This window comes from Poecilia reticulata, chromosome 15, assembly GCF_904066995.2.
Source record: "Poecilia reticulata chromosome 15, P_reticulata-male-v2, whole genome shotgun sequence".
Taxonomy (NCBI): Eukaryota; Metazoa; Chordata; class Actinopteri; order Cyprinodontiformes; family Poeciliidae; genus Poecilia; species Poecilia reticulata.
Window position 1 is genome coordinate 18,816,565 of NC_088844.1, and position 14,766 is coordinate 18,831,330.

Sequence of the window (14,766 nt, forward strand, 5' to 3'; positions counted from 1 at the left end):
CCGCCACGCAGCAGGCAGCAGCTCCAGGAAGAGAAAGGCCGTTGTATTCCATTTAAACCCAGACATAATCATCAATCAATATAATCCCTCCCGACCGAATTTGGATAGCATTTGTCAACAACTCATAGGCAGAAGTGATAGCGTTGTGCAACACAAATAATCAACCGGGTGCAACAAGGTGCGCTAAACAGTAAAACATAAAGCTTTGAGGCAGATAATTTGCCTCGAGAAATGTTAATAATCGAGGAACTCGAATCCTTCGAGGAATCGTTACAGCTCCACTGTGATCTCAAGCATGCTTAACTGAATTCACCTGCTCCCAGTCAACTTCACCTCCCATATTTATTTATTCACTATGTTCCCCTCCCTCCATTCCAGTTTGAGTCCACTACCAAGCATTCCTGGCATGTTTTTTTTTAGATTTTTGCCTCTAGTGTGTTGATCCCTTGTGCTCTTTTGACTCTGCCTCTGCCCACTGATTTGGATACTTCTGCCTTTTTGACTGACATCTTGGGTACTGACCGTGATTTGAGTTTTATATATATATATATATATATATATATATATATATATATATATATATATATATATATATATATTTTATTTCAAATTTTGTCTGAGTTGTTCATTTGAGTGCCTAATTCTTTCCATTTTTAAATAAAAACAGGCCGACAACATGACAGATCTTCCTCAATACTACATTTCATTACTCAAATGAGACCAAGCTATAATTTGGTTTCTATAGAAACCGTGAGGACTGACTCAAAAAGCACTATGCAGACAAAAAGCTTAAGAATCTCCTAGAACTACATACTATACATATAGGAACAAAATCCTCATTCCGACCACAACATGGTCACAAGCTGAATATTGACTTGCAAGCATTTCTATCAATTCCGATTTTGTTTCCAGCTATTTTCATTTCATCCATGCTGTGTATAGGATCAAGTTAAAGTTCAAGATTTAACCTTAGAAAAACAATATGAAATGTTAAAATTCAATTGCTTCTGGTAAACAGATCAATATTTGCTTTGTTATTCGTGTAAGACCAGAAGCACCAAACTAATTACAGCTGAATGAGGAAAGTGTGTAACTGGTACTGTACATAAAAGTGCTTTCACATATTTCCTGCAGAGGTTCCAAGATGACTTTAGTATGTAATGTCAGTGAACCAGATAATGCCCAGACTGCAGTCACCTGCAATTGAGAACGGAGTGTAACTTAAACCTCCAGTTAAAAATCAAAGTTAATCAGACTGGAAAACTCGCTCACCTTTTATTCCTATGAGCAGAGATGATTCACATCCCTATTTGTGACATTTAAACAGAACAGGAGCCTCCACATACAGGTGCCTCTTCATAAATTAGAATCTTGTTGAAAATCACTGTTTAAGATACAGTGATCCAATTCAAAAGGTGAAACACATTTTTATTACAGAAACATTGACCTACTGAAAAGTATGTTTATTTAATGTACAGAGTATGACGCAGGCTTGATCATGGGTCCTTTTGCATGAATTACTGTGTCAGTGGTGAGTGGCATGGAGGTAAATAGCACGTGTGTCTGCTGAGGTTTAAGAAAGCTTAGGTTGTTTCATTAGCAAACTTCAACTTTTCTACATTGCTGGATCTGGTGTCTCTCATGTCCCTCTTCACAAAACTCCACAGATTCTCTACAGGGTTTAAGTCAGATGAATTTGCTGGCCAGTCAATAAAGCTTGCCATCAGAGTGAAGCACGAAGAGGAGACTTTAGACATGAGAAAACACAGGTGGACAACAGCAGCAGCTGAGATGGCCCCCCAAATCTTTATTGACTATGGAAGCTTCACATTGGACCTCCAGCCCAGAGTTTACTTTTATCTGAAGGGAGGGTGTTGGGAAATGGTGCATCAGTAATGTTTTCTCCCCTTTAGCCCAGGTAAGGCAGTTTTGATGTTGTCACTCGTTCAGGAATAGCTTCACAAAGCTTTCTATCACACTTTTTTCTTCCATTTAACTTTGCAAAATATGCTCGGAGGCAGAACTCTGTGAACAGTCAGCTTTTCAAACTGTGACCATTTGCAGAGTACCTTCCTCCATGGAGGATGTCTGTGGCTGTGTGCTAGACAACAGATAAGTTAGCTGTCTTTCTTGCAGTGTATTTCACCGTAACAGTTCTTTTTTTAAATTCTATCTTGCTAGTTTTGGGTGACATTGAATTTTTTAGAGAAACTACGTTAACAGAATGAAACACTTGAAGAACATCACCCTGAACCCTTGATCTAATATCTAAGCTGTTCATGCCATTGGGAAAACCGGGTTTTCTCAATCTTGACCAATATTTCCATCAAAGAAGAATAAAAGGGCCACTTACTGGGGCTCCCTCTGTGAGCTGCGCAGACTGCGTGCATACTGTTCCCAGACTGTCGGGATTTCATTGGGCAGCATACCGATTGCATGCAAATTTCATGTAAAATTTAACAGTTTGAATGGATACCAGCTAGTGTGACAAGCTAGCTGCACGGCTAAACAAGCTTTTTCTCCACCAGGGCAGCCACCGCCCAGTCGGTAATGGCATTCTGGCTGATGGCCGTTCTTGCGACTTATTGCGCTTACTTTCAGGTTCATCAGCTCAGTTTTGATTACAAAACAGTTTGATGAGAGCACCATTTTCCGCCAAGCAGTTTGCTGTATATAAAATGGGAATGTGGATGCAATCGTAAAAATTGATCTTGGAGCAGACATGTCTTGCAGACATCCGCTCTGAGTCTGCTTCAGCCTCCTTGGAGTAAGTAGGCTATGTTTTACATTTTAAGTATTGTTAATACATACATATCCTAAGATCAACCATTGTGTTGCAGTGGTACTAAGTTTCCAGGTTACATAACAGATTTGGATCTAGATAATAAATGAATAAAAAATGCATTTGTGTTTTTGACTGAGAAGTGTATATCTTACAAATATGTCTAATGTAAATTTGTACTTGACTACAGCAACAATCTATAACTGGCTCGAAAGTAGATTGTACTTTGGAATAGCAGTTATAATGGAAAACTTTTATTCTAGCCAACAGCCTGTCTGTAAATTCAGCAGTCAATTGTGTAGAAGAGAAAAGAACGAAAATGAGCTTACACTATTTAATCCAGAAAAAGGTGAGTGCTGCTATCATCTTTGTATAGAGCATGGTAGAGAGCAGCAGGAGCCTAAAGATCAAAGTAGAACGAGTGCACTTTGAAGGTCACTATTTTCAGTCCTCCTTGTCGGCTTAAAAAAATCTCATTTGGGGAGACTGAATGAGTAAAACCTTCTTAGTGGCTTTTCTGGTGCCCCTGATCCCCTTTGTTTCACTGCCCGAACTGCATCAGTGCTGCTTCAGAGCAGGCAGCAGTGAAAAAAAAAAACATAACAAGGTATCAACCACACAGCAGCCAGATGTATGTGTGCAATTCTACGAGTTAGGAGACAAGGTTTCTGCTGAAAAAGAGAGAATTTGCTAAGTCAGCCTGCCATGGCTTAAGGTTAAACACATCAGCTTTGGCATGTATGCAGTGACACAGAGCACCAGAAGAGACCAAATAACAGTTTGAAGTACATTTATCCTTGAAATGGGAAATGAATGTATAAATTCCCTGTGAAGGAAAGTTGGGAAGATTTTTTTTTTTAAAGAATGCCACACAAACTTAAATCTGTTAATTTGCTTAGCTTAGCAGATACTGGATGTTCAATTTGAAGTCAAAATACTGCATAGATGAAAGCTATTTTTTTTTTATTAAAGTCCGTTAATCATGTAAAAAGGGCAGAAAGCACAAACTGGAACAAAAACATGGCTTGAAATATTTGGTTTACAAATATAAGATTGAATCAAAAGTGAGATGAAAAGTTTATTATTGTTAGATCTCTAAAACTTCATTTGGAAATCTACAGAACTTTTACTTTCAAAACAAATTCAGCCAAACTTTAGGGTACCGTAGTTTTCTGAGAGCTGCTCTGATTTGATTTACCAAAGTGTTCTGTGCGATATTGCTGTTTTACAATTAAACAATAAAAAACAACCAGACAGACCTAGCGCATATTTATATCTACTTTTAGAAAATGCGTATTTCACAGTTATAGAATCATCTCTTCAAAAAGCCAGTTGCTGTCATCTCTAAATTTATCTAAAAGCTAAGTATATTAATAAATGACTAACTTTTCCTTTATGAAAGCAAGAAGCAATGACACCTCTTCAAAGAAGAAAACAAGTCCATCCATCCATCCATTTTCTTGCACCCTTGTCCCTTAATGGGGTCGGGAGGGTTGCTGGTGCCTATCTCCAGCTAACGTTTCGGGCGAGAGGCGGGGTTCACCCTGGACAGGTCACCAGTCTGTCACAGGGCAATACAGAGACACACAGGACAAACAACCATGCACACACACACTCATACCTAGGGACAATTTGGAGAGGCCATTTAACCTGACAGTCATGTTTTTGGACTGTGGAAGGAAACCGGAGTACCCGGAGAAACCCCACGCATGCACAGGGAGAACATGCAAACTCCATGCAGAAAGACCCCAGGCCGGGAATTAAACCCAGAACCTTCTTGCTGCAAAGCAACAGCTCTACCAACTGCGCCACTGTGCAGCCCAAGAAAACAAGTCTTCACTGAAAACTGCTTTTATAGCCAATATTGACACCTTCAAATGTCACCTGATAATCTCCTGAGTGCAAATTTGTTCCAAATGGTGTTGCTTGTGTTTGTTCTGATCTAACCAATAACAGAGAAAACTAAAAAAAAGACACAGGTTACATTAGACAGCATGCAGGGATTTGATAAGAGTAACTTTCTTCACTGCATCAAAGTAACCAAAACAATGTTCCAGGAAATGATATAAATTATATGTGGAGACCATAATATGTTGTTCAATATGTTCAATATGTTGACACCAAAAACTGCCAGAAAAAACATACTATTCTTGGACACACAATGTTCTGAATCCATGTCTCTTTACTTGCTGGAAAGTCTATGTTAGCATGCAGGGTTTTTTTCTCTCCTACTGAGGAGAATGTGTACACATATCACAGACAGTTTTTGTGGTATCAAATCTTATCGTCTCTCTGCTGGGGGTTGTAAGAGGAGGTTTAAGCAGGAGGGGTGGAAATGCGCTTTTCCAATGGGTTGACAGAGAAACACGAATCCAGACAAAACAGGCATACAGTGATGAAATGACACCTTAATCAATCCAATCAGCCTTAATTTCCACCAACATACATCTGATTAATCTCCAGTCTGCTGCACTGTCACGTCACACTGAGATTTGATGAGATAAAACAGAGCATGAAGCATGCACATCATCACACCCAGTGGAGCAAACTCAGGGTCGTTGAGGAATCTGATGTCTGCTTTGAGTAGACAAAAATTGCACACAGTAAGCATCCTTCTTTGACTATTTTCTTTTTTTTTTCTTTTTTTTTTTACCATAACTTGCTTTTTTATTTTGCCCAGGTGCATGAAAGACAAGGGACCTTGAATAGCCCTAAATCTGTTGTGCAAGCTTAAAAAGAAAAAAAAAAAACTAAAACATGGGGTATGTAAGATGAGAGTACGGCTTTTGGCTTCACACCTATTTGATTTTGCTGTTTATTAACGTCAAAATCCTTGGAAATGTTTGTTTACATAGTCGTAAACCAATCAATAGGGAGCGAAATTGTTATTATATTATACTTTGAACCAGAGGTTGCTGTGCCAAATGCAGACAGAAGCCAAAACGCAGAGGCTTGTTGTTAAGTGCTTCAGCAGAGGGTTCAACTATTCACAGATTTCTTCCAACCATTAAACAGTATCTACAATAATGACTTCACACTGGCTGCAAAAATGAATCTGTGTAATTACTCCCCTCTAAGTGATTGCTTGCTTAGATCAAACATTGAAATATGTTACAATGCCTGAAAGAGGGTAGAGTTGGGGGATTGAACTATGAGATGCACAATTAACTGTGGCCTATTCTTTCAAACACAGACGGATGAAAAGCAATACATGCAACTGTGAAGAAGCGTTCCGAGTCGCACACGACCAAGTGTTTGGTCACATGCCGATTATGTGATTTTAACTGTGATGCACCGAGGCCATCTAGTCTAATTACAATGCCATGTTCAAATTCTCTGCAGAGAAGTGTGCTGAGTCGAAAAGTAATTAAGTTTGACAAAAATTACAAATTAAAAGTAAGGGGTAATTTATCATTTTAATCACAATGGATTTTTAATGATTGCTCTTCTTTTAAATTACTGATATGGCAGGTAGAATTAAAAATCATACAGATTAATATTTATCAGTTTACAGTTTAATTTGCATGAATATAATCTGAAGCCAATGGTGTTAGAAAATGGTTTTAGGAGGTAGACATGAACGGTTTTATCGGTAACTGTTCTATTTTATTCGTGTTTAGTTTAGTTTTTTTCTCTAGTTGCTATTCAACAGTATGAAATATTTCAGAATATGTTGAGACACTTACCTTTTAGTTGTGTACATCATTTGTTTGCTTTTTATTAAATGTTTTATTGAAAATAAAGCTCATTGCCAGACATTAAAAACCGAATTGCGTTCCGAAGCAATAAAAGCAAAGGACATGTGAGGCTCTTATATTCATAAGGACTGAACAGTTCCTTATGAAAACATTCCTGCCTCTTGAACTTTATCACATTTTGTCATGTCATAACCCCACTCTCCAATAAATCTCATTAGGACTTTATCTGGTGAAAACAAAATACATTGTGGCTGTAAAGTTGACAAAAAAATAAAAAATACATTGCTTTACAAGTTACTCTGATACACCTAAATAAATTCTAGTTTTTAAGTCACTGCTGAAAACCCCCCAAAACAAATCCCATTTCAAATTTGTCAGAAGCTATTAAAGAAAAACAGCATGCGTGTGAAAGAAGGTGTTCTGTGTAGATACTTTTTTGCTCAACATGTAATATTTTGTGGTGGAAAATTAATTCCACATACCATGGAAGGAAGGAAGTATGAGTTGATAGAAACATTGATGGAGACAACAGAGAGAAGAATCCTGGAAGAAAATAAGGTAGAGGCTGCAAAAGACTTCAGCTTGGGTCTTCTGATTTTACATTTATGTGCTACTTTGAATTCTTGTAACACATAACATGCCAATTTAACGCATAAGTTCAAGTCTGTAACATGACTAAATGTAAAAGAAATAGAGTGGTATGAATACCTTTCCACTTGCCTCATTAGATTGCTGTTACTTCACACTTGTTGCTGTCTGGTGTACTTAAATCCAAATAGGAAAAAAAAAATGTGATTAACAATAAAGAACTCCTATTGTAATTTAACCAATCAGACTTTGACGTTTTTTTTCAGTGTCTTTGTATTTCTTTAAAACTTCCCCTCTTTTATGTGAATATTAAATACATTGCAATATAATCTGCTATCTAATATCTATTGTCTGAGAGCTGAATCTTTGGCACATTCACTCGTTTCTGTTGCTGGAAATGCCCGTGACCTTGGAATTTAATCTTATTCGACCCGAGCACTCATTGTAAGTCACTCTCAGTAAGAGTGTCTGCTAAATGCTGAAAATGCAATCCAAAATTACATCTCTTTCCTGAGATGTAATTTTGGCGTCCTTTTGATAGATCACACTGAAAGAGCTGCTGTTTATCTGTGACAACAAGCTCGGTCACCGCTGGATCCTGGGCAGGCCTTAATGGATACAAGCAAAATGTGAATAACAACTGATGAACAATAAAGAAAGGTAGATAAGTGGAAATCAATTTTTAGATCTCAAGGTGAAAAAAAAATCATGTTCTAAATCAATTTTATGACTTTAAGATGCACACTCAGTGCAGAGTAAAGAAGTAAAAGTTAAACATTAAGAGTTAAGAGGGATTAGGGTAGGGTTTCTCCTGGTCAAACTCCCATACTTTTTCAGATCCTGTTTTAGCTGGTTGACAAGTTCACTATATATTTACAATAAATATGTTTGTGGTGGTCAGGCTTTACTTTTCTGCACTGAAAGGAAGGAAGGAGGGAAGGAAAAGAGAAAGAAGGGAACAAAAGAATGAAGGAAGGATTTGAGAGAGTTCAACTTCATCTTACTGTTTGGGCAACAGGCGTCTTCTAGACACAAATCTTTGAAGCATTTGTACATTGTGTTCGTGATATAGATTTTTCAGCTGCGTATTTGAAAATTTTGAAAGATCTTGAAATGTCACCAAAGATGCATGAGTAGTGACAGAGCAATGTCTAGCTCAATGTGTTCCTCGGTACGATCCATTTTAGCCAGCCAACTTAAGTATCTATAAAATAGCATTATATTTCTAGTTAAGGTATTAAATTATCGCAACATATATTTAGTGTGATGTAAGTCTGTATATTCTATTTCAAGTGTCCTGTTCAATGACAGGTTTCACATTAAAGTTTAAATCATAGATATGTGTTTGTAGTGACTGAAAAATGTTTCTAAGTTTGTTGTTAAACTAATCATGAGTGAATTTGGGATGTTAAATTGAGGTCTAAATCAGAAATAGGATGCATTGCTGAAGATTCTCTGTGGTCCCGGACATAGCTATCGCAGGTAAACAAACAATGAAACATAAAATGAGCTTGGCGAAATGTTTTGTCGTTATGTCAAGCTTTCAGGCTTCATGAATTGATGCCGTATTCTCACTGACAATAGCCAGACAAAAATATGACTGTGGATAAAAGTGTGAACAGGAGTCTGTGAACAGCCACAATTTCTTCTCAAAGCAGCTGTCAAAACAAGTGTCATTCATTACGATCCTTGCTGAGAGTTGGCAAAACCTCAATTACTGGCGGCTGGCAACATGCTATAGTGACAAGTGGTCCAGATCTAATTTTAGCATTTTACAAAAGCAGTCTTAAGTTCTTCAATAGAAGGTAAATTGGCTTTTTCCCACAGATGCTTTTTATTTAAGTACTTAGGACTTTGCAGGTGAAACACAAAAGAAATAGAACTCATTCAAAACTGAAGAAATTGGTCATCAGAAAATGGCATTTAATCTGCAACTTGATTCAAACCCCTGGGCTGTGCATTCTGATTGGATAACACAGCTGAGGACAAATCCTTTTCAATCAGGAGAAATGTCCAGCAGGACCAAACTCAGGCAGAGTGGATGTCTGCCTGGAGCAGCTAGGAGCTAGAGGACAGCAAAGGAACACAAAGGAATATAAAAACAACACACCAGAGACGTCTGCAAAGGGGAAAAGACAGAAAGCCTAAATCGAAATTTCAAAGTTTAGTACTTTGAAATTTCTAGTATTTGAATACAATGATCCTGGTCTGATATTCACCTGGGATGTTGTTTCTACCCTAACCCCACTTTAAAATGCTCAGCAGCTTTATCCCTCACCCGTCTGTTGTGTTTCCTTGGCCTTCATGATACTGTTTCCTCTCTAGTGTTTCTAACAAACCTTCATAAAATAGACTTATTTGTTCCAGAATGAAACTACACACAAGTGGCCTCCACTAACTACAGAGGGTGAAAAAATAAAATCTGTGACAAAATTTACAGATCGTCATCTGGCAAATATTTCTGCACCAGTTTGAGCAAGTCTAACACGTAGTATCCCAATAAAAATCCTTGAAAGTTAAGGTTACAATATGACAGAATGTATTTCCTATTACAGCATTTTCTGCCAAAATATAACCTGATAGAAAAGGACTTGGTTTGGAAACAAATAAGCGTATGAACGTCGAGACGCCAGTGCTCATCTCGATGTCCATCACTTCCTTCCTGCCTCCCTTTCTGCTCGTTATAAATCCCTCTGGTTTCCATGCATGGCATGTAGGCGAGTCTTGCAAGGAAAACCTATGGGATCTATTAATGGCTCGCCTTTCTTGTCTCTGACTCCCACCCACTATAAAAAAAAAACAACAAAAAAAAAACAACTCCACTGTTCTTCAGCGAGAAGAAAGTAAAGAGCAAGAAAGAGTTGACTTTCATCTGTCAGTCTGAGAAGTCATTAGCCTCCTGTTCCCACTGACAAATGCCTTCAACAGTTTCAGCGAATGCCGAGACAGCTATGGCCACTGGCTGTTAAAGTTGTTTTGTAATGTTATTAAGTTCATTGTTTCTTTGAATGTCAAAAAGATATGGAAGTTTCTACAAACTAAAACGCAACCGCGCACCTCCGGCCTTACAGGACAACCAGGTGATAAATTATCCTCTTCCTAAGCTATCATATATCTGCCCAAATATAGACAAATGATTATGCAGAGTGCATCATTCGTTCACAAGGCGTGTATAATATATTTCTTAAATATGGAGATGTTATCCAAGACCACAATAAATCCATGTTTTGTGTTTCATTGTCTGTGATATGAATAATGCAGGATTACGTGCCTTTCTGTTCAGTGATAAATAACTGAATCAATAAATTGCTGAAAGCAGTTTTATCTTGCTGCCCGCAGGTATGCAGGATTCTGCATTATCAATGAGTAAAGAGTTTTGTGAAAGAAAAAGGAATCCCAGCTGTTACCTAAGATTAAGCCAGCAGAATTTTAGAACATTTCCAGAGGTGGTTGTCCAGTATTATGGATGACGCTTTAAATTGAAGTTTTCACAATGATTTAGGGGAAAGCACACAGCTCTAACACTGCCTGTTCCAGTGTATTATTTATGCGTCCATCTGTAAAGCATCGCTAGTCTGCACTGTTAGTTCTGGTTAATTGAGGAGCAAGTGTACGCAGAGAAAGTTTAAAATCGCCATTTGAGGAGTTCTTACACATGACAGCGTCTTAATGGCCTCTGTAACATGTTTTCTTGTTTTCACTTTTTTTGTGCATGTGAGTCAGCCTTGAGAAAATCTGGCAAAATGTAGTGTGTGACAGATGATCCCATCTGCACTCCAGTAAGCGCCAAAAGCGGCACTGTCAGGTGTCTCATCAACACATTTCAGCAGGAACACAAAAGGGAGGGGGGACCGAACTGCAAAGACATCCTGTCCAGTTGATGCACATTACTCTCACACAAACACGCTGAGATACAAGTTTTCTTTAAAAATATTCAACTTTTTGTATCAGTAAAATTGTAAAAAAAAATATACTAATTTGAATTGAAACTATAAGAGGATAAGGTAATCCAGTTTACAGTACAGCACTATGGGTTTCAAATGATACTTAAATGGAGGAACTTCAAGGTCATTAGATTTTTTTTACTTTTTTTCACATTTGCTTGATACATTTCTTTTTTCATAAAACTTATTCATCCATAGATTTACCCTGCTTTTATACTGTCATCTTCTACAGTATTTTACAGACAACTCGTCATTTCGCATTCTAACTTTTTATCTTTAATTTGGTTTCTTTGAGGTCAGATCTTGTAGCAACTATATTGAGGCGATGAGGAACACATTCAAAAGTTGAGGCACGTTAGAAAAAGATTATGCATGTGCGTGCTCCTTAATGTTAACGTAGAGTCACAAATGAAACTAATGCATGTCTTGGGATACTTTCCTGAAAAAGTGGTTTGGATTTAAATATGCACAATCCTAATAGAGAGGCGTCCACAATTGAAATTTGAGGTCACTTTGAGCAAAGACCTGCAAAGACAGGTATGAAACTGTCTCAGGATGACTATCAGGATATTAGGAAAACATGTAGCTGTGCTATGAATATTACAATGACAACATTGATCAAACTTAACCCACATTCTTCTTCATCACAGTCGCCACTATTTTCTGTGAGCTTGAGCATCTTGGCTGTTAAAAAAAAAGAAAAACTGCAAATAAGACTATTATTAAAAATACACCTGTTGTAAAGTGTCTAGAATTTGCACTAAAACATTAAAACAAAAAAAATTCCCACATGATCTAACAGCTTTGATTTCAGGACAGAAAAGCAAGTTATATTACTGCTGCTGAAGTACTTTAGTAAATATATCAAATTAACGTTATGTATATAATTTATTTACTGTTATATTGATTCACAGGATCATGCAAATTATAGGGCTAATATTGGCTAAATTAGCAGCAGTTTTCAAACACTTTTTGAAGAGAATTCTTTTTTTTTTGTCATCTGCTGATAAACATAGATGATGCCCCAGGTTGCCAAGTGAACTGCTACATAAAAAAATATTAAGAATGATATGTGTTGCCTTCTTTCAGCCAGCTGACTGCCAGTGTGCAGTGACAGACAGAAGAGGGCTTTGCTACTCCATGTTCATATGGCTGGGGATGACTCTGGCCACCCCTTCACATTCTCCAGAATATCATTAAACAGTTTAAACCACAGGAGTTGCATGTAGAAAACTTCAGCAGTTTTTAGGACTTTGTTTTAAAACCGCTGTGTACCTTGATATTTATCAGCAGCCTATGCCAAAATACGACAATCAGTACAGGAAGAAAACTAAATCAGAAAACCTAAAACTCTGAATTTTACAAACCTGCAATATTAAAAAAAGCCAAACCTTTTTAAGGTCAATCTGACATTTCAGAATTTTTTTTTTCAGTCTTATTTATTTTTTATTTTTTTTGTTTCAACTTCGTTCAGCTTTTCCTCCTGTTAAAACAGTTTAAATAATATTTATAAAATATGTACTATATGGTCTCAGATCCCTTGACCAGTGCTTTTCTGATCACTTTTTGTCAAATAAGGAAGACAAATTTAAGCGAAAAATAATGACTGACTAACCTTTTAACTCTAATTCATCACAACAACTGGTGTGATTTGTTAATTGTTTGATTGTTTTACATGTAAATATGAACTGAGCTTTCTGTTCAAATCTGACATGTTATGCGTCTGACTTTTTTTGGGAGACAAGGTGATTACTCTTTGACTACACTTTACTTTCCGTGTTTGCAGAAATTCTGCAAAGTTCCGAAGAAAACCACATATCAGTTGCACTCAGATGAACTAAAGTAAAGTCTTCTTGTGCATTGCCTACGGTAAAACACAGCACGTTCACGCTCACAGCAAATTAGATTTTAAATAAATAGGCAACCTTACTTACCCTCTGCTAGAAGCCGAACCGCATGAACAAAAGACGGGTCCAGGCTGTTTTTCTCGGCCATCAGTTCAGGTAAGCACTTATTCGGATGCATTATGATCGCAGCGAGTCTCCCCACCGGCAGTACAGGTGAGACCACAGAACTGAGCGTCGGAATGTAACTAAAAAAAAAAAATTAAAAAAAATCTTCCCTTCCTGCGTTCAGGTGGCTGCAGTCTGTCCGTCCAGAACCAACACAAATCCCGTCTGTGAAATGTAGCCGTTCCAGATCTGCGCGAAAAGCTGACTGGAGGATGAGCAGTAATCAGAGGTGTGAGTCCATCTCCGCCGCCGCTGCCTCTCCTCTCTGTAAGAAAGACGCCAGACTCTCGTCAGACTCTGGGGGTCTGCAGCCTGCGCTCCCCTCCCCCCGCCCCTCGGCAACATTATTGGCTACATTCAGTGTGGGACTGGTGCTGATGAAGACTCAGCCAGGTCCCCTCTGAGCGTAAGCCATCTGTGCACTGAAGATGGCACTTGTTCATGCAAGATATGTGACTGGTAAAATAATGTCTTTTTTTGTGTGTGTAAAAAACAGAAAATAAATGCTTTATAAGGAGGCTGATGAGGTGTCCTTCATAATCAAAATCAAAAGTTTAACTTTTGTTCTACTTGGCTGATTGAGCATTGTAGTAAGAAAGCCTTTTTGTTTGGCATATGGTCGATTCACCTTTTTCATAATTATAAACTCCTTACAAATTAAGTTGTAACTTGTGAGTTTCTGTTATTTAACAATATTCACAACCAAATGTGCTCATTGAGAGTAAAAGACAACTTTTTGTAGTTGTTCATAATGCTGAATTCTGCTTGATCTATTTGAAATGTTTGATTTTATAAAGCAGAGCCCTCCGAAAGGCAAAGTAGGCTACTGCTTGGGGCCCCGGGGCAGCAGGAGGCCCCCAGGAGAGCTTCACTTCTCCAACCTAACATAGATTAAAAGAAAAACAGCTTCTCACCTGTAATCATGTTATTTTAAAACAGTGCTTTGAAGTTATTGTTTAAAGTTTCTAAACATAAAATTCAAAAGAATGTGAAATTATTTGTATATATACAGTCTGATTTTTAGGTTACCTGCCATGATTTAAAACTGTTGGGTATTCCTTTCTACTAGTGTCTATGCTGGAGCCAGATTTAATGCACATTGCGATTGCAAACGATGCTTCATAAATAACCGACGATCACAAGATGAACTGGTGAAAAACTTGCAGCTGTTTTTTTGAAAGTTAAATGACTTACTTGAGGGTCAAGCAAAAAATGTGTAAAGGATTTCAAATGCCTCCCTAATCTTGTCATAATATTAAGTTGAATCTTAAAGTCATCGTCTTCCCAGCATGCTGCCTGTCTAACTCACTCACAAATGAGATTTTAGCAGATGAGCCTGGCAAAGGACCAATTCCATGCTCCACTTGACCTTTAGAGTCATGTCTCTTCCCACCAATCAGAATCAGAAAGACTGCGGGGGACCTGCAGACAAACTGTTTCACAAGTGGGTGTTAATTATTCTGTTGTTATTTATGTTTCCTCCTCTAATAGGATGAGTTGTTTACTGCGTAAATTAAGCATCTCATGAATATAAACCTTGAGGGACTTACAATTGGCAAGAAATACCAATCTGGCAGACTTTGATGCGATCTCTGGTACATCATAATTAAACGGAATAAAACTGAGACAAAATGCACTGTTCTGCAAATTGATACAGATCGGCTGAATCTGTTGTCATTAATAATTATTTTCAACATTATTTTTAAGGTCATAAAGCCTGCAGATTAAAATACAGGACAAAC

The 14,766-nt window shown here is 37.7% G+C and overlaps 1 protein-coding gene across 4 annotated transcripts in view; it reads right to left on the reverse strand.

Moving 5' to 3' along the window:
- khdrbs2 (KH domain containing, RNA binding, signal transduction associated 2) overlaps nucleotides 1–13,433 on the reverse strand; it is an 88,211-nt gene extending 74,778 nt beyond the window's left edge. Inside the window, exon 1 of one of the 4 annotated variants that reach the window (XR_014091151.1) lies at nucleotides 12,947–13,427. Coding sequence is in view for 3 of the 4 variants with exons in the window: in XM_081616301.1 (XP_081472427.1) it covers nucleotides 12,947–13,037 (91 nt within the window). In the remaining variant the exon portion in view is untranslated. Of the gene's footprint in view, nucleotides 1–12,946 lie in introns of all 4 variants that reach the window. The other 3 variants (XM_081616301.1, XM_008429838.3, XM_081616302.1) reach the window with 3 other exon arrangements.
- Nucleotides 13,434–14,766: the final 1,333 nt, after the last annotated feature.